The sequence below is a fragment of the Neoarius graeffei genome, chromosome 8 (assembly GCF_027579695.1).
Source record: "Neoarius graeffei isolate fNeoGra1 chromosome 8, fNeoGra1.pri, whole genome shotgun sequence".
NCBI lineage: Eukaryota > Metazoa > Chordata > Actinopteri > Siluriformes > Ariidae > Neoarius > Neoarius graeffei.
The window spans coordinates 48433458-48452968 of NC_083576.1; the positions used below are offsets into that span (position 1 = coordinate 48433458).

General features: G+C 37.9%; 1 protein-coding gene across 7 annotated transcripts in view; it reads left to right on the plus strand.

The window, feature by feature from the left end:
• gdpd2 (glycerophosphodiester phosphodiesterase domain containing 2) overlaps window positions 1–19511 on the plus strand; it is a 166443-nt gene that overhangs the window by 44535 nt on the left and 102397 nt on the right. For 4 of the 7 annotated variants that reach the window (XM_060927743.1, XM_060927741.1, XM_060927742.1 and 1 more), the window contains exons 2-16: window positions 847–1046; window positions 1971–2074; window positions 2335–2428; window positions 2516–2575; window positions 2837–2935; window positions 3873–3966; window positions 7754–7893; window positions 8357–8439; window positions 8518–8677; window positions 8767–8949; window positions 10860–10922; window positions 14988–15136; window positions 15540–15687; window positions 15891–15973; window positions 16202–18846. In XM_060927743.1, coding sequence (XP_060783726.1) covers window positions 960–1046; window positions 1971–2074; window positions 2335–2428; window positions 2516–2575; window positions 2837–2935; window positions 3873–3966; window positions 7754–7893; window positions 8357–8439; window positions 8518–8677; window positions 8767–8949; window positions 10860–10922; window positions 14988–15136; window positions 15540–15687; window positions 15891–15973; window positions 16202–16265 — 1611 coding nt within the window. In that variant the 5' untranslated portion in view covers window positions 847–959 and the 3' untranslated portion in view covers window positions 16266–18846. Of the gene's footprint in view, window positions 1–323; window positions 345–846; window positions 1047–1970; window positions 2075–2334; window positions 2429–2515; window positions 2576–2836; window positions 2936–3872; window positions 3967–7753; window positions 7894–8356; window positions 8440–8517; window positions 8678–8766; window positions 8950–10859; window positions 10923–14987; window positions 15137–15539; window positions 15688–15890; window positions 15974–16201; window positions 18847–19511 lie in introns of those variants that run through there. The other 3 variants (XM_060927745.1, XM_060927746.1, XM_060927747.1) reach the window with 3 other exon arrangements.

Below are 19511 nucleotides of genomic sequence, written 5' to 3' on the forward strand. Positions count from 1 at the left end.
CGTGTTAAATAAACACATTCATTTTAATTGCATTCATGCTGAACTCTTTGTATCCACTTTTTCTCCAGTCAGGCCTGATTTTTTAAATTAATTTATTTTTATAAAACCATGTTTTCCCTTCAGAACTTGTACTACTTTATTGAGGTATTTTTTTTGCTGTTTTTTTTTTTTTAATTCCCCCTCAATCTTGCCAGTCTGATCATCAGTTGTAAGGAGAGAGGAGAAACTCATTAAAAAGCACCACTTGATGGTGTTCTGTTTCAGTCCTTGGGAAAAGCGCCAGATAATGGGGAAAATACCACTGTGACAAGTTGATTACTCCTACCCTGGTTTGAAGAGGCCAGGTATATTTGAATTGTTTTGCTTATCCTATCTAAATACAACTTTCTGGTTTTATTTTTTATTTTTTTATTTTCTTTCTCGTCTCTGGTTTACTGTGTGTATTCTAGAGTCCAGAGTTTCCTGGTTGTTTTCTGGCCATGTGAAATACTCCTCAGTAATATAAACCATATACTGCAAACTCAGTAGCTACACATGATAACACAAACATATCTGAATATGGAATTAATGGAATGCAAAGTTCCCCAAAAATATATAACTTTGGTAGTTGGGTATTTTTTAATTTGTGTTATTTGTCCGTAATCTATCCATCTTCTTACCTGATGCTTGTCTATTCAACTGTTGATCAACTGCTATATTTATTCATTGATTCATTAATTCATAACTGAATGAATAGAACACCTGACTGAATGCCGCAACTGAAACATCCTCCATGCAGCTGACACCAAACTAATTAGTTAGGAGGTGTGTACTACTTGTTCTGTATATTGCTTTTCTCCTATGCAGGTCTGACATGGGAGTCATTTCCCGGATACCTACACACACACAAAGTTAGCTTGAGAATAACGAAGGAGCACTTTCATCTTTCATTCTGTGCATGAATTTGTGAAGAAAACACCATGCGCTCAAGAGATAGCATCTTCAGAACCTGCCTTCGAGGGATTTACAGTTGCTACTGGAAGCGTTCTAAAGACAGACAACAAAAAGTGAGCACTGATCATTTTGTCTAATATTATAATTTGGTAATATAATTGAATATTTCCTTAAAGAGAACTTACAATGTAATTTGTGTTTTCCTTTTAACATACTGTAGTGCTCTTGGAGAGATGAGTTAGTTCTCATGAAAAGTGTGTTAATTGGAAGCCTGATTACTGAAGCAAGGGGATACTTTTTGTGTATTAAGACTAATTAGGAATGTATTCAGGAGTTTCTAAGCTTGTGTGCAGTGGAAGTGGATGGCTTTGGTTAAAAGCTGTCAAGAGCTGTAATTTTCTCTTACATCCAGCATGTTGTGTCTCATCAGTCCAGCATTCATAATCAAACGAAACTCAACATGAGGAAACGAGGGCATGGTTCCAGGAGCCTTAGAGACTCAAACAGGGCATCTAACCTTACTTTAGACATCCATCCACACAATAAAGATGAGATTATTTTTTGAATGCCACATTTAAATCAAGGTGTAGCATGTTTTTGCGCATCAATAAATTATCATTTGGGATTGAAAAATATTTCTAATAAGAGCATCTCTTAATTGTGTTCCAGTAATTGAAAGAACTAGCCAAATAAAAGACCATTAAATTTAGAAGTATTGGACTCCTAGATCTTAACTACTCAGTTAAAGTGTTTTTTGTTTGTTTGTTTTTTATTATGCTTTAAGTACGTTATTTTTGATCCATGTAACCTGAACACAAGAAGTTGTTTTTTTTTTTTTTTCACTGATCCATAAGATTTTACCAATTCAGGTGAACTGTCAGAAACCAAACATTAAGATGAAAGATTGATGTCTGTTTGTGCAGGTAAGAGTTTACCTGTTTGGCCGGTATGATGATGCCAAGTGAAAGCTGAAATGACTAAGTTGAAATCGTGTAGAAGCTTGTACCATCTTTGTCCTCTGTCATCCTTCTTTACAGTGTGCATGCTGCTGGTTCAGTTTTCTCTCTTTGGTGTCCATTCTAGCCCTAGGCTGGATGTATATCTGTTTTGTTGCTTACAATGACCAGAATGACGTCAACAGGTGAACACACACACACACACACACACACACACACACACACACACACACACACACACACACACACTAACTACACAAAGTAGTTCATATAAATGATGTCATATGTAAGCAATTAAATAATGTAAAATTATACAGTAATAATAATGTTATTAAAATTCATATATGATTTATTTAAAGCAAAAGAAAAATATCTTTGTTAACTATTCTCCTTACTCATTGCAGTAGGTACTTAATTATTTGTTCATAACTTGTCACTTTAACAGCCAGGCCTTTAAGAAGCTCAGAGTTTGGGTGAACTGGTACATGATTATTATTATTCTGTCTGCAGTATTGGCTACTTACTGCCTCCTGCTCCTGGTGAGAATGGACAATAAATTCATAGCAATTATAGTTTTTGCAAGTGTAAGTAATTGTGATGTAATAAAAATGCCTTGCTTGTTTCAGGTGTTTTCATTGGTCCATATTTCCATAAAAGAACCTTTGGCGTTACACTGCCTGCATAAGGTACAGATATCATGTAGCGCTTAAGCATATAAAGTATAATGTTTGAAGCATTTAGAACAGATGTTTTAATTCATGATCTTTTACAGTGATTTCACAGTGCAAAACACACACACACACACACACACACGCATATATGAGAAGACTTTTCAGTTAACATTCTGTTCCACACTCTGCAGACGGAAATTATGAGAATGTCCTTATCAGTATTTCAGTAATTAGCTTATCAGTTCTAGTTACTGATTGTTTTTTCTTATTGTGTAGGGTTTGTTGCTTGTTTGGCTGGTTATCGTCATGCTTGGCATAGGTCTAATGAGCTACGAGTGGAAAGAAGAATGGTCCACTATCCATTTATCACTGCAGGTGCAGTATGGAACTAAACTCTAAGATATTTATGACAACTTGGTCCATATTAGGAGGCTGATTTTTATATACAGTACTTTGCAAAAGTCTTAAGCACTAACATTACTTTGAGGCAAGAACATTACTTTTCCAACAAAAACGAAATGTTACAGAAAACTGTTTGTCAGTAAACAAAGCAACATATTGTGTAACAGACAACTTTTCAGACAGCAACCTCATGACGACTGCTGGGTTTTGCTTGCACAAAAAACAAGTCTCCAGAAGAACTGTTAGATTCTCCAAGATACTCAGTAAAACTTACTATAAAAGTTCCTTATGAAGCTGCACAAATTGTAGCTGAGACTACTGATGCATTTTAAAAATGCTAAGGGTTGCCACACCGATTATTGATTTTGTTTAGTTTGTAACTATTTCCTGTAGTTTATACTGTTGTTTTTTTTTAAACTACAAATGTTATTTTTGGGCAGCATGGTGGTGCAGTGATTAGCACTGTTGCCTCACAACAAGCAGTTTTGGGGTTCGTACCCGCTGGCCGACTGGCCTCTCTGTGTGGAGTTTGCATGTTCTCCCTGTGACTGAATGGGTTTTCTCCAGGTGCTTTGGTTTCCTCCCACAGTCTAAAAACATGCAGATTAGGTCACCTGGCTACTCTGAATTGCCCATAGGTGTGAATGTGAGTGTGAATGTCTGTCTGTCTCTGTTAGCCCTGTGATAGTTTAGTGACCTATCCAGGGTGTACCCAGCTTCTTGCTCACTGTTAGCTGGGAGTGGCTTCAGCTAACCTGCAATGGATTAGTATGGAGAATGAAACATAAATTTTTGAAGGCACTTTTTTTTTTACAACATTTATTTGCATATGCCTAAAACTTCATACAGTATTGTATACTGAAATATTTTGTTATACCACTGTCTTTCTGATATTGTGTTGCTGGTACAGGCCACAGCTCCTTTTCTGCATTTGGGTGCTGTTGCTGCTTTGACCATCATCAGCTGGCTTGTGTTCCAGAGTTACTACAGAGCTAAGACAACTGGTGAGTACTTCCTCAATATTCCACTGAAACATGCCACATAAATGCCAGATTTCTAGTAGCATTTGGTAGATTGCAGTTAGTAAGGGTCCATTTTGCATGACAGTAGGGCTGGGTAATAAAACAATACAGTATTGATATTGTGATAATGTTACAATATGATTTTCCGATGTATTGTGGATATAGTGTAATTTAAAATGCAAAATATTTATTACAAAATTGACTGGAAGCAGCTTATGTGGTGTTAAAAGTTTGTACTTGGTCAAACAGAAAACAAAAATAAAATGCCATTTGCTGATCACGGCAAATTAAATTAAATGCACGTTTAAATTAAAAATAAAATTTTACAACAATTTATCCATTTAAAAAAGTTATGATACTGTTAAAAATAGGCTTACCTAGGTGCATCCATTTGCACTTAGACTAGGTATCCGCCTGTGACATAACCGGTATACTAGAATGCCTTTTCCTATAGTCTCACAGAGCCATTAAATAAAGGCTTCTAATTCTAAAAAAAAAAAATCTCCAGGCACCACTGATCATCTTTCTCTCTCTTTGTGTGTATGCGTGTGCATGTGTTTTCACTGCTTCAGAAGGGTTAAATACAGAGAAAGAACTTCACTGTGCTGTAATGTATATGTGGCAAATAAAGGCTCCTTATTCTAAAAATCTAATCTGAAATTTTCGGTAACCATGTGATTTTTACTGGCAACAAAATCCACAAATCAAGACTTGACTGTTATGAAGTCTGAATCTTACTCAGCTAGACAACGCATATGCAGTACTGATACAGATACTAGCAGAGGTGGACAGTAATGAAGTACATTTACTTGAGTACTGTACTTAAGTACACTTTTTGAATATCTGTACTTTACTTGAGTATTATCTTTTTTTGAAACTTATGACTTTAACTTCACTACATTTGAAAGACAATTATTGTACTTTTTACTCCACTACATTTCTATCAGGGGCGGCACGGTGGTGTAGTGGTTAGCGCTGTCGCCTCACAGCAAGAAGGTCCGGGTTCGAGCCCCGTGGCCGGCGAGGGCCTTTCTGTGCGGAGTTTGCATGTTCTCCCCGTGTCCGCGTGGGTTTCCTCCGGGTGCTCCGGTTTCCCCCACAGTCCAAAGACATGCAGGTTAGGTTAACTGGTGACTCTAAATTGACCGTAGGTGTGAGTGTGAATGGTTGTTTGTGTCTATGTGTCAGCCCTGTGATGACCTGGCGACTTGTCCAGGGTGTACCCCACCTTTCGCCCATAGTCAGCTGGGATAGGCTCCAGCTTGCCTGTGACCCTGTAGAAGGATAAAGCGGCTAGAGATGATGAGATGAGACATTTCTATCAAGATCCTCGTTACTCATTATTATGAAGTGGCTTTGAAAGTGGATGTTTTTTCTTTTCTAAAACGTGATTGGTTTTTTCACAGGTGACACTGAGACAGCCTATCAGTAATCACTAGGGTCACGTCACATCCATAGACTGGATAAAATCAAGTTCAATGACTTCTCAACAACATTATTTGAACATAATCAGTTGATGGCAGAATGAAAGGAGGCGACTCTTCTAGGGAATGCACACACACCCATGGCACATGAACCCATGTTTCAGTTTTCTGAAAGGATTAAAGATTCGTTTTGTTTTAAATGTTTGCTTTGTTTGTTGAAAACGAATCACATCACGGCCTCCAAAAACTCGCCGTCAAACCTGCAGGAGCATATCTAGGTATATAAATGTTTTATTCCAAGAGAACGCTTGCAATGAAGTTGTCTGTGCTTTTAGAGCTAACGATAATGTTGCAATAGCTATGCAGTCTGGCTAGTCAAATGACTTTCTATGGATTTGCCTGCCAAGTTGCTGTAGCCTTGTCCACGGCTAACGTTAACACACAGCTAGTTAATTTGAACACAGTTAGCATGTAAAAATGGAGTTACGCCAACATGAATAACATTAACTTAGCTGAAGTCCTTTCAGAAATGTTTCGACATAATCTTGCTAAATAAACAGAATGTAGAAATCTTTCTTTTCTAGTAGCATTAGCTACCCAATATGATTTCAAGTTTGAAAAGAGTTTGCTAGCATGTCAGGTGGAGCTTCACTGACTAGCTAGCTTAACGTTAAACCACCATGATGCACAGCATGTGTTCATTTTGTAAATCCAGTAAATCTAATCACTTGCTTCAGAGGCATTAGGTTTTGTAAGCGTTGTGGCAATAATACAACAATGCATTGACCGAAAATGCACTTCTAATACTTAAGTATTTTAACAGCAAGTACTTTGGTACTTTAACTTAAGTAAAAATTTGAATGTACAACTTTCACTTGTATCGGAATAACATTTGACCAGTGGGATCTGTACTTTGACTTAAGTCATGAAGTTGGGTACTTTGTCCACCTCTGGATACTAGTAAACAGTGGTGGTTGTCATTGCAACATGATTCTTGCCATCTAAAAAGATTGCTTTTCTCAGCGAAAAAAATGGAAGAAGAAAAAGCCTTTATTTGTCACATGCACACTCAGGCACAGTGAAATTCATCCTCTGCATTTAACCCATCTGAAGCAGTGGACACACACATGCATGCGCACACACACAAGTGAACAATAAGCACACACACATACCCAGAGCAGTGGGCAGCTAAGCTACAGCACCCAGGGAGCAGTTTGGGATTCGGTGCCGTGCTCAAGGGCACTTCAGCCCAAGGCTGCCCCATGTTAACCTAACTGCATGTCTTTGAACTGTGGGGGAAACCGGAGCACCCGGAGGAAACCCACGCAGACACGGGGAGAACATGCACAGAAAGGCCCCTGTCGGCCATGAGGTTCAAACCTGGACCCTTCTTGCTGTGAGGCGACAGTGCTAACCACTACACCACCGTGCCGTCATGTCACATAAAAATACAAGAAAAAATTGAATTTTCTGGGGGGGGTAAACACTGAGTAGCCGGTGATAGTTTTTATAGGTAGCAAAAGGTTCCCAATGACTGGGTATGAGTCTGCTCAGTGTGTGCATTTGTGTGTTTTCCCTGCTTCAATGATCCGGCTTGTTTTTACACCCAAACGCTTGACACTCGGACATCTTCGGGGTTGTTTACAACAATTTAGAAGCGATGTATTCATTATATTTTCTCAGCTTCGGAAAGTCATGTGGCAAGTGATGTCAGAATTTTGGATTCTCTTGCGTAATTTGTACTCATATAATGCGATATCTGAACCTCTGCAAGAGTAAGATGGGAGCACCCAAGGACATTGTTTTTCTTTTAGGATAAAATCTAGACATGGTATACAGGTACAAATATGAACAAGTGAACACTCGAATATACCTTGTATGGATTTTTTTTTTCTGTCCATATAAATGTTTTTTTTGTGAATTTCTAAGCTTTAAAATTTCCAAATGTTAATTTTTGTAGATTTTTTTTCTCCTTTGTTTTTATTTCTCTCATTTGTTTAGAAATTAATCTTATTTTTAAATGTTAAAAATAATATATAAAAAATCTAAATAATATACAGTACATTTTTGTAGACATTAGATAAAAGTTAGTGGAGTGTTACTGTTTAAGCACTGCTGAAAATGTATCATAAAAATATCACAATTTCTTGGAGGCATTTCTCATATTGCCTACGTGTGTGTGTGTGTGTGTGTGTGTGTGTGTGTGTGTGTGTGTGTGTGTGTGTGTGTGTGAGAGAGATGTATAAGTCATGAAATCTCAAGTATATTTTTTTCATCTTAGTGTAAATAGTTATTCATACAAGCACTGAACACTCTGCATGTTGGTTGTCTTTATGTTGGCACAGTTTTGAAGATCTTCATAATTGGAGTATTCATGGTGGTATTGGTCATGGTTTTCCTCAGTCCTCTCTTGATTCATAGTCCATGTCTTACTGACACACTTCCGCCGAAACCCAGACTTGTGGGCCACCGGGGTGCACCAATGGTAAGCACGGTTTCTCTGAAAGGTTATGATTAATGTGCTGTTGGAATTATTAGTACAGATAACAGTAACCTTGTATCATTTTACATTTGCTCAGCCGTAACAGAATGTATTCTCATGAAAGTTGGTTTTGGATGACAACGTTTTTGAAACCAATGTCAATTTGAAGCATGTTACAAAGTGAATAATTTGTGGTTGCTTCATCTTTGGCATCATTCCCAGAATGTATACTGGTAAATCGAAGTAGTTATTTTACGAGTTTGCTGTCTAATGTGGGAATGTTCTTCAAATCAGAGATAGAGAGAGAGAGTCTTAGTTTACATGACTGAGTCCTTTGGAGTAGTTGATCTAGTAGTAGGTATAAAAGAATAATGTAGTGACAAAGATTAGATATTAATATGTTTATGGATTTTAAAATATGTATCGTAAAACATGTCTTTAAAATTCTTTACTGTACCATGTTCAGCTGGCTCCAGAGAACACTATCATGTCATTCAATAAAAGTGTGGCATGCGACGTGGCAGCCTTTGAGACAGACGTACAGCTGAGGTACATTGAATCCAAGTGGCATATTGCTATTCTTTTGTCTTGGCCCTACTTTCTAATGTTATCATCCTCTCTCTTCAGCAAGGACAAAGTTCCTTTTCTAATGCATGACACGGGTGAAAAATTTCTGCAGAGGACAACTGATGTGGACAACGTGTTTCCAGATCAAATGGACAACATTAGCAGTGACTTCACATGGGATCAGCTAAAGACTTTAAATGCAGGCAAATGGTTTGTCAAGGTAACATAGGGAATTTTTTCATAGTTTACACTCAAATAAGAATTTGAAAATTTTCTTTTGAGAAAGTGAATGTTTTGTTGTTCATGCAGACAAACCCTTTTTGGTCAGTGCATTTCCTTTCGGAGGAAGACAAGAATCATTCTTTAAAACAGAACGTGCCTTCCCTTAAAGAACTCCTAAATTTTGCAAAAGAACGCAACATCTCTTTAATCTTTGACTTAAATACTGGCAAACAGGATGAAGATGACTGCAATAGCACCCAGCAAAATTTGGTAAGCTGGATTTAAGAACTCTATTATATTCATTCTTGGCTAGCTGGTCTTCTTACTGACTCAGTCCTCACATTCCTTGTTCTAATCACTGTGTCCTATCTATCTATCTATCTATCTATCTATCTATCTATCTATCTATCTATCTATCTATCTATCTATCTATCTATCTATCTATCTATCTATCTATCTATCTATCTATCTATCTATCTATAATATAAGTTGTAGTCAGAAGTTTACATACAGTGACATGAATGTTATGGCAATATTTGGGCTTTCAGTAATTTATTTGAACTGTTCTTTTTCTGTGGTAGAATGATTGTACAGCATACATCTTTAGTGAAAAAAAAACAATAGAATTTGGTGCACAAGTTTTAATTTTCTTTGGGTTTTCTGAAATCAAAACAGGGTCAAAAGTTTACATACACTCACTTAGATTATTAATTCAGATGTGCTGAAACTTTCAAAATGTCTTATCTTGGCAAGGCCGAGGTCTTTTAACTTCCTGTTAGTGATAATGATTGACTACAGCTGGTAGCTTCTCTGTGCCTTCATAAAAAGGGTTTGTTTACAGCATTCATTGGATTGACCAACACACAATACAATGGGAAAGAGGATCGCAGATGTACACAACTCCGGGATGTCTCTTGGAGCCATTTCTAAACAACTGCAAATTCCAAGATCAGTTCAAATAATTGTATGCAAGTTATTGTGAAGTGTAGTCACTTTGCCAAGCCACTTTGCTTCATGAAAACCCAAACTATCACCCTCTGCTGAAAGGAAATTGGTTTGGATGGTCAGGAACAACCTGGGAACCACCATGGCATAGCCCTGCCATGAACTGGAAGCTGATGGATCACTGTCTACAGTTCAGTGAGTTTTATATCACCATGGACTTGGAGGCTGCTGTCCAAGAAATAACCCCCTGCTCCAAAACTGACAAACTTCAAGTTTAACTAAAAGGAAAGCTGTATGGTCACATGAGACAAAGATTGAGTTGTTTGGCCACAATGACCACCGTGTACAGAGGGACACTGTACCAGCTGGTGGTGGTGGTAGGATCATCATGCTCTGGGGCTGTTTTGCTGCCAGTGGAACTGGTTTGTTGCACAAAGTGGATGGAATAATGAAGGAGGACTACCTCAGAATTCTTCAGTATAAACCATCAGAAACTTGAACACGACTTAGGACTTGGGAGTTACAACAGGACAATGAACCCAGACACGCATCAGAGCTGGTTGTGGAGGATAAAGCAGGCTAACATTAAGCTTAAAACAAGTTCTGACTTCAACGCTATTGAAAATATATGGACTGTCCTTATAAGTCGAGTCAATGCCATGAAAAAACAAACAAATTAATTTAATTGAAGTCTACCAATTCTACCATGAAGAGTCATGAAATATCAAACTAAATCTGGCTTCTGCCAGAAGCTTGTTCATGATAAACAAAAATGTTTGGTCAAGGTGAATCTTGCGAAGAGACATTTTACCCAAATATTAGGTGTGCTGCATGTATATTTTTGACCCTGTATGTATAATTTTGACCCTGTGTTGATTTCAGAAAACCCAAAGAAAATTAAAACTTGTGCACCAAATTCTAGTGTTTTTTTTAATTAAAGATTTTTCTGTACATTCTGCCACAGAAAAAGAACAGTTCAAAGAAATGACTGAAAGACCAAATATTGCCATGACCTTCATATCCAAGATGACTTTCATGTCACTGTATGTAAACTTCTGACCACAACTCTGTGTGTGTGTGTGTGTGTGTGTGTGTGTGTGTGTGTGTGTGTGTGTGTGTGTGTGTGTGAGTGAAATACAGCACTCATATTTTTCATACAAGAGAAAGTGCCATCCCTTAAACAACTCCTAGATTTTGCAAAATAATGTAACATCTCTTTAATCTTTGACTTCAAGAATGATGATGACTGCAATAGCACAGTTATGACCATATTGGAATCTGGCATCCAGCCAAACTTGGTAAGCTGAATTTAAGTGCTCCATTATATTCATTCTTGGCTAGCTGGTCTTAGTTCTCACATTCCTTGTTCTAATCACTCCGTCTATATATATAAAGCACAGACATGAATATGCCACTCATATTTTTCATACGAATTACATCCGGGACATCGAGGAAGATTTTTTTTTCAATATCCTCACTCATAAGGATAATCGACATCAAAGTGTTTTGATAAATTTGGGTACTTTTTGTTTGTGAATGTAACTTGCATTTTTCATACGAAATATCATGGATCTGAGTGACATCTGATATTTCACTCCGATGACGTCACTCCCACACTCCCAGTGTTTTTCTGCTGACGCGACACAAGTTGTCAAAATGGTGAACCGGTTCAAAATTAAAATGCTTTTGATTAACTTGCATATATATACTAGTGCATCTCAAAAAATTAGAATATTGTGAAAAAGTTCAATATGTTCCATCAGTTATTTAAGAAAGTGAAAATGTTATATATATGACAGACTCATTACACATAAACTAAAATGTTTCAAGCATTTTTCTATTTTAATTTTAATCAGTATGGCATACAGTACAAAAACATAAAAAAAACCCACCATCTCAAAATATTAGAATATTTCATTTCGAGTTTGAGTAAAACAGTAATGAACACAGTGTATCTCTCGGTCTAGTTCAGTACACACAACCACAATCATGGGGAAGACTGCTGACTTGACTGTTGTCCAGAAAATGATCACTGATGCCCTCCACAAGGAGGGTAAGCCACAAAAGGTCATTGCTGAAAAGGGTGGCTGGAAAAGGTGCACAAGCAACAGGGATGGCCGCAGTCTTGAGAGGATTGTCAAGAAAAGTTGATTCAAGAACTTGGGAGAGCTTCACAAGGAGTGGACTGAGGCTGGTGTCAGTGTATCAAGACCCATCACGAACAGACATCTTCAAGAAAGGGGATACAACTTTCGCATTCCTAATATCAAGCTACTCCTGAGCCAGAGATAATGTCAGAAGTGTCTTATCTGGGCTAAGGAGAGAAAGAAATGGACTGTTGCTCAGTGGTCCAAAGTCCTCTTTTCAGATGAAAGTACATTTTGCATTTAATTTGGAAATCACGGTTCTAGAGTCTGGAGGAAGAGTGGAGAGGCACAGAATCCAAGGTGTTTGAAGCCCAGTGTAAAGTTTCCACAGTCTGTGATGATTTGGGGTGCCATGTCATCTGCTGGTGTTGGTCCACTGTATTTTATCAAGTCCAAAGTCAACACAGCCATCTACCAGGTGATTTTTGAGCACTTCATGCTTCCATCTGCTGACGAGCTTTTTGGAGATGCTGATTTCCTTTTCCAGCAGGACTTAGCAGCTACTCACAGTGCCAAAACTACTACCAAATGGTTTGCTGACCATGATATTACTGTGTTTGATTGGCCAGCCAACTTGCCTGACCTGAACCCCATAGAGAATCTATGGGGTATTGTCAAGAGGAAGATAAGAAACACCCGACCCAAAAATACAGATACGCTGAAGGCCACTATCAAAGCAACCTGGGCTTCAATAACACCTCAGCAGTGCCACAGACTGATCACCTCCATGCCACACCGCATTGATACAGTAATTCATGGTAAAGGAGCCCCAACCAAGTATTGAGTGTATAAATGAATATACTTTTCAGAAGTTGGACATTTCTGGATTGTAAATCCTTTTTTTGATTGATCTTAGGGAATATTCTAATAATTTGAGATACTGGATTTCTGATTTTCATGAGCCATAAGCCATAATCATCAAAATTAAAACAAAAAAGGCTTTAAATATTTCACTTTACATGTCATGAATATAGAATATATGAAAGTTTACCTTTTTGAATTAAATTATGAAAAAAAGGAACTTTTTCATGGTATTCTAATTTTTTGAGATGCACTTGTGTGTGTATGTGTGTGTCCATAACCACTTATCCTGTGCAGGGTCATGGGAAAGCTAGAGCCTATCCCAGCTGACTATGGGCAAGAGGCAGGGTACACTCTGGACAAGTTGCCAGATCATTGCAGGACTCACACATGGAGACAAACAACGATTCACATTCACACCTACAGTCAACTTAGAGGCACCAATTAACCTCACCTACATGTTTTTGGACTTTGGGGAAACCAGAGCACCCGGAGGAAACCCACGCAGACATGGGAAGAACATGCAAACTCCATACAGAAAGGCCCCCGTCAGCCGCTGGGTTCAAACCCAGAACCTTTTTGTCCTGAGGCGACAGTGTGAACCACTACATCACCATGCTGCCTTTTTGTGTGTGTGAATGTGTCCATATAATATAAAGAAAGTTACACTGTGGCATGAAGATATGAAGTTTATCTTCATGTGTTGAAAATATTTTCACTTGTTTGCTTTGTTCACTCGAGAAATATAAACTTCATTCAAAGATAAACTTCATATTTTTGCACCACCGTGCAATACTCTTTTTTGTCTCATAGACATCCACAAAAAATACGCAAGTTAATCATCTCATCTCATTATCTCTAGCCGCTTTGTCCTGTTCTACAGGGTCGCAGGCAAGCTGGAGCCTATCCCAGCTGACTACGGGTGAAAGGCGGGGTACACCCTGGACAAGTCGCCAGGTCATCACAGGGCTGACACATAGACACAGACAACCATTCACACTCACATTCACACCTACGGTCAATTTAGAGTCACCAGTTAACCTAACCTGCATGTCTTTGGACTGTGGGGGAAACCGGAGCACCCTGAGGAAACCCACGCGGACACGGGGAGAACATGCAAACTCCACACAGAAAGGCCCTCGCCGACCACGGGGCTCAAACCCGGACCTTCTTGCTGTGAGGCGACAGCGATAACCACTACACCACCGTGCCGCCGCAAGTTAATCAAAAGAATTTTAATTTTGAACCAGCTCACCATTTTGACAATGCGTGTCTAGTCAGCGGGAAAACACTGGGAGTGACATCATCGGAGTGAAATATAAAAAATATGTCACTCAGATCTGCAATGTATTTTGTATGAAAAATGCAAGTTTTTCAACACGAGAAGATAAACTTAATACCTTCAAGCCAACTTTTGATGTTCTTTTTATTATCTAGACACATTTACAAATAAAAACTACCCAAATTTATTGAAACAATTCATCAATTTCCTCATGAGTGACATATAGAGAATTATGTCACAGTTTTGAATCTCCATGGCCCAGATGTCGCTCATATGAAAAATGAGTTTTATATTTCCCTGTAAAAGACTCATGTTTGGTGTTTTGTTTATATAATATCTAAAAATAATATTCTATCCACATTCACTGGATGTAAGAAATTAAGCAATTGCATGCTCTGATATCCTAGTAGTAATCCGCTCATATACCTTGAGTAGAGAAAAACAAAATGGCAGAGTGTGTTGCTGAACCAACCGAGGACGAAATAAAAACTCTACTTGAAAACAAAATCCCCAAAATTATAAAGTATTTAAAAGAAACAGAAATGACTAAAAGAATAGTGTCATTGCCCCCCAGTACCACCTGTTCTACATCCTAACCCCATCAGTGGCCATAATGCACATTTAAGTTGATTTGCCAACTGTCAAAAAAAAACCATAAAGAAGAAGAAAACCCCCCAAAAAGCAACAAAATATGGAATAAAAGTATTTGATGGTAATAAAAAAAAAATTTATTTATTTTTCAAGAATTATGATAGCATTTTTCACAAATTTATTCTGTCATTTCGCTGGTTTGTTTACATTCTAAGCAGAAATTTTGTCGGACATTTTGTATAAAGTTTTTATTTATTGAATTTGCAAAAAATAAAAATGCTCTGTTTCTCAATCAAGTGAATGTGGATATAATAAGTTATTCCACTCAATTTTGTCATACATGGCTTATAGCCAACTTGGCGCTCTGCGCCTCATTGGCTATCAGCTCATGTACGATTCAATTTTGTGGAATAACTATTAAATATTTATGTTAAATCAAAATACACAGGTGTATTGTTGATGGGCAAACCTTTTTTGTTTGGTCTTTTAAAGTCCTATGATGTTGCTTTTTGTTGAGGCTCTGACTCCGTAATGTTTTTCAGATATGGTGGCTCCCTTCAAAGTGTAGACCATATGTTAAGAAGCACGCTCCAGGGTTCCGCCAGGTCTACAGAAGTTTAAATTGTACATCATTTGAAGCTGAGAAGTTTCTTAATGTGAAATATAATGCCCTGAGTACCGAGGAGATTAGGTGTGTAATAAAGACTTTTGCACGATGTTTTAGGCAAGCACAGGCATGATGCTACTTGATTTTTAGAATGTTGGCCCAAGAAAGGCTGTAGTTTGACACCATGAGGAAATTCCATGACACATACGTGGCTTAGATAATATAAGGTAGTTAGTGCATAATGCTACATTTCACAAAGTGTGAAATTAATCCATTACATCCTTGTGTTGTAAACTGATTAATTCCTTTGTTTTGCAGTATTGTCATGCTTTGACAGTCTTTCCTGCCATAAATCTGTTTTGCTCTTGTGACTAAAGATCCTGTATGAACCTTGTACATCTGAAAAATTTGAGGTGGAAATAGAGAAATAAAACTTAGTTTTGGTGTAGAGGTGTAATAAATATATTTTTGCTTACTCATGGTACAGTCAACACACAAGCAATAATGTGACTGTCAACCTGTGGGTGGTGAACGAGCGCTGGCTTTTCTCATTACTGTGGTGTGCAGGGGCCAGCTCTGTGACCACTGACACATGTCACATCCTGAAAGACATGACTCGGCCTGACTGGCATCTGGTAATTTCCACTTTGCCTGTTCTTCTTTCTGTTCTCATTCCAAATTTCCAGTAGTATTGTAGAGCCGTTCAGAAAGTTATGCAAGAATTACTTAGTGCATACTTGTGACCAGTGTGTCTTAATCTCGTGTGTGTGTGTGTGTGTGTGTGTGTGTGTGTGTGTGTGTGTGTGTGTGTGTGTGTGTGTGTGTGAAACTCCCTCAGGCTCCTCATGTGTACAGAATTATATGGATCACTGCTGATGTAGTTTCATTGGTGGTGATAATCATACTGCTTTTTGTACAAGGGTAAGAGGAGTCTAAATGTGCTACTCATTTTAAATTAATACACTTGTATACATCACTACAATTCAAAATTGTTCGGTTTATTTTTATTTTTCTAGTTTTCAAGCTATTTAGAACCAACAAATCCTAAATATATGAATGTTAATGGTCATTTTTGTGTTTCCTGATTGCTCTTACTCTTTTCTTTCAATGTGTTCAGTGACAAAACAATGTTTCGTTCTTTGCATACAGGAAAGCAAGGAACCAGATTTTTGTCCTGGAATCAGAAAGAACCGTCCCCCTTCTGAACTTCTGAGCACAGAAGAAACAATTAATACAGCACCGTAGTGAAAAAAGGAGCAGTTTAAATCAGAGATGCAGATGGGACTAATGGAGCAAACGAATGGCCTTCAGTTGATGAAACGATTACATCTACTTCAGTCTCTGCAGCCTTCAGTACAGAACTAAAAACTTAATCTTTGACAAACTAAAAAAGGGGAAAATTGTTTTGAATGATTTAGTGCCTTTTTTTTTTACTAGTTGAGCTGTTCATTGTAATCAGTGTGTTAGAGCAGGGAAATTACACTGGATCAGAGCTGGGTACCTCTGTTTTATGTAATGATCTCTTTTTCAGCATAATTTCTCATGATTTAAAAATATGGTGATGAAATTACTTAAGTTAAAACATTCTTTCATTTAAATTCAGGATGCAGTCACGATAGTTGTCAATTATTTAAAACAAAGTCTGATTTTAAAATAGATGTGGTTTTTTTGGGAACAGATAAATTTAAAGTTTCCTATTTAAAAAAAAACTTGTATATTATTCCCTTATGACAAAAAGCATTCCTGAAAAACATGCCTTTTATGTTTGAGATGTACAGTACCAGTCAAAAGTTTGGACACACTTTCTAATTCAGTGCTTTTTCTTTATTTTTATAAAGGCACTTCATGTCTTAAAGTAATGATAGATATCGTTTCTCTTTACTTAGTTGAGCGTTTCTTAACATAATAGATTATTACAGTTGTGGAATAGGGCTATTTACTGGATGTTTGTTTACTGTTTGATCTCAAACGCATTCAGAAGGCAAGAAATTCCTCTAACTTTTGACGAGGTACACCTGTTAATTGAAAAGCATTCCAGGTGACTACCTCATGAAGCTGGTTAAGATAATGGTAATAGTGTGCAAAGCGTCAAGGTAAACGCTGGCTACTTTGAAGAACCTAAAATATGAAACTTTTTTTTGGGGGGGGGGTGAAACACTTTATCACATAATTCCATATATGTTATTTCATAGTTGATGCCTTCAGTATTTTTCTAAAATACAATATTTTGTCGCCTCGCAGCAAGAAGGTCCGGGTTCGAGCCCCGTGGCCGGCGAGGGCCTTTCTGTGTGGAGTTTGCATGTTCTCCCCGTGTCCGCGTGGGTTTCCTCCGGGTGCTCCGGTTTCCCCCACAGTCCAAGGACATGCAGGTTAGGTTAACTGGTGACTCTAAATTGACCATAGGTGTGAATGTCAGTGTGAATGGTTGTCTGTGTCAGCCCTGTGATGACCTGGCAACTTGTCCAGGGTGTACCCCGCCTTTCGCCTGTAGTCAGCTGGGATAGGCTCCAGCTTGCCTGCGACCCTGTAGAACAGGATAAAGCCGCTAGAGATGATGAGATGAGACAATATTTTGTATGTTTGTTAGTATGTTTTTGCATGTTAGTAAAGAAACCAGTCTATTGTGTAAGAGACCACTTTTCAGACACAAACAATACGTCTGGATTTTGTTTGCAAAAATAACAAGCAAGTGTGAGAGAAACTGTGGCTGGTTCTGCAAGATGCTCAGTAAAACTTGCCAGATAATTTCCTCCTAAAAATGCACAAACTGTACTTCTCTCTTTCACACACACACACACACACACACACACACTCTCTCTCTAATAGGAAGAGGTATTCCTATTAAAGTGGATAGTGAGTGTTTGTCTCATTGTTTATAATACTAATGAAGAGCCCAAATACGGTTCTCAAAGAGCTTGGTAGTTGGTTGACCTCTACATTAGCACTGTCTTAATGGTACAGTAAGGATGAATGCTTTAATTTTAAATAAACAGTTCCACAGTGCAGAAATTAGCTCCAGGTACATATATATCAAATGTTACTGTACTGGGGTAGGTTTCCCAAAAGCCTCTTAAGACTAAGAGCAGCTTAACTAGGAGAGAGAGTGTTCATTATAATGCTTGCTCGACCATTTAACGATGATCTTTGTGCTACCGTACGATGCTTTTGGGAAACCCGCCCCTGATTGGTGAAACTCTGCCTGGTAAAATATAACACAATGAGAGAAAACAAAGATGGGACACACAAAATATAAAATGTTTGATATTTCTAGGTGTCTTATAAAAAGTATTATTAATGACATGTTTTCTTGTTTATAAGATTAGAAATGAAGCAGCCAATATAACTGTTTCTGAATAAATACCCCAAAAGATTCTGCGTTTCAGTGTCACATTTGCGCCTGCTTACACTCAGGACTCCACTTCCCAGACCTCACAGTGGCCTTCAAATAAGGCTGTCATGGACTACAACAACCATCCTGCACCTCACCACTCATAGTCTCTGGAGTTCTAATCACACAGACCTGTTCCTGATTACAGCCACTAGCTCAACTACACCAAATTAAGGACTTTAGTTCTCTATATTAGTTGCAAAGTAAATGCTCAGTATATCCTTGCTTGATTTTATCAAGCCTTTGATTATTGTGCTGTTATTCTGGTTTTGATGTAGTGTGTGTTTTTTGGACTTTGCCTGTTGTTCTTGCCTCTGATATTCTGTTTGTACCTTGTCTGATTATTGCCTGTTTTTTTTTAATTCTGCCTTCAACTTTGCATCATTAAAACTTTTCACTGCTTTTACATGTCTTTTGCCTGCATTTTTGCATGACAAATAGGAACTCAAATAAAAATAGTGCTGCTAGGTAACCATAAGTGTGTGTGTGTGTGTGTGTGTGTGTGTGAGACCTAGCAGTTTCCCATATATATACTAGTGCATCTCAAAAAATTAGAATATTGTGAAAAAGTTCAGTATTTTCCATCAGTTATTTAAGAAAGTGAAAATGTTATATATTATAGACTCATTACACATAAACTAAAATGTTTCAAGCATTTTTCTATTTTAATTTTAATCAGTATGGCATACAGTACAAAAATATAAAAAAAAACCCATCTCAAAATATTAGAATATTTCATTTCGAGTTTGAGTAAAACAGTATGAACACAGTGTATCTCTCGGTCTAGTTCAGTACACACAACCACAATCATGGGGAAGACTGCTGACTTGACTGTTGTCCAGAAAATGATCACTGATGCCCTCCACAAGGAGGGTAAGCCACAAAAGGTCATTGCTGAAAAGGGTGGCTGGAAAAGGTGCACAAGCAACAGGGATGGCCACAGTCTTGAGAGGATTGTCAAGAAAAGTTGATTCAAGAACTTGGGAGAGCTTCACAAGGAGTGGACTGAGGCTGGTGTCAGTGTGTCAAGACCCATCACAAACAGACATCTTCAAGAAAGGGGATACAACT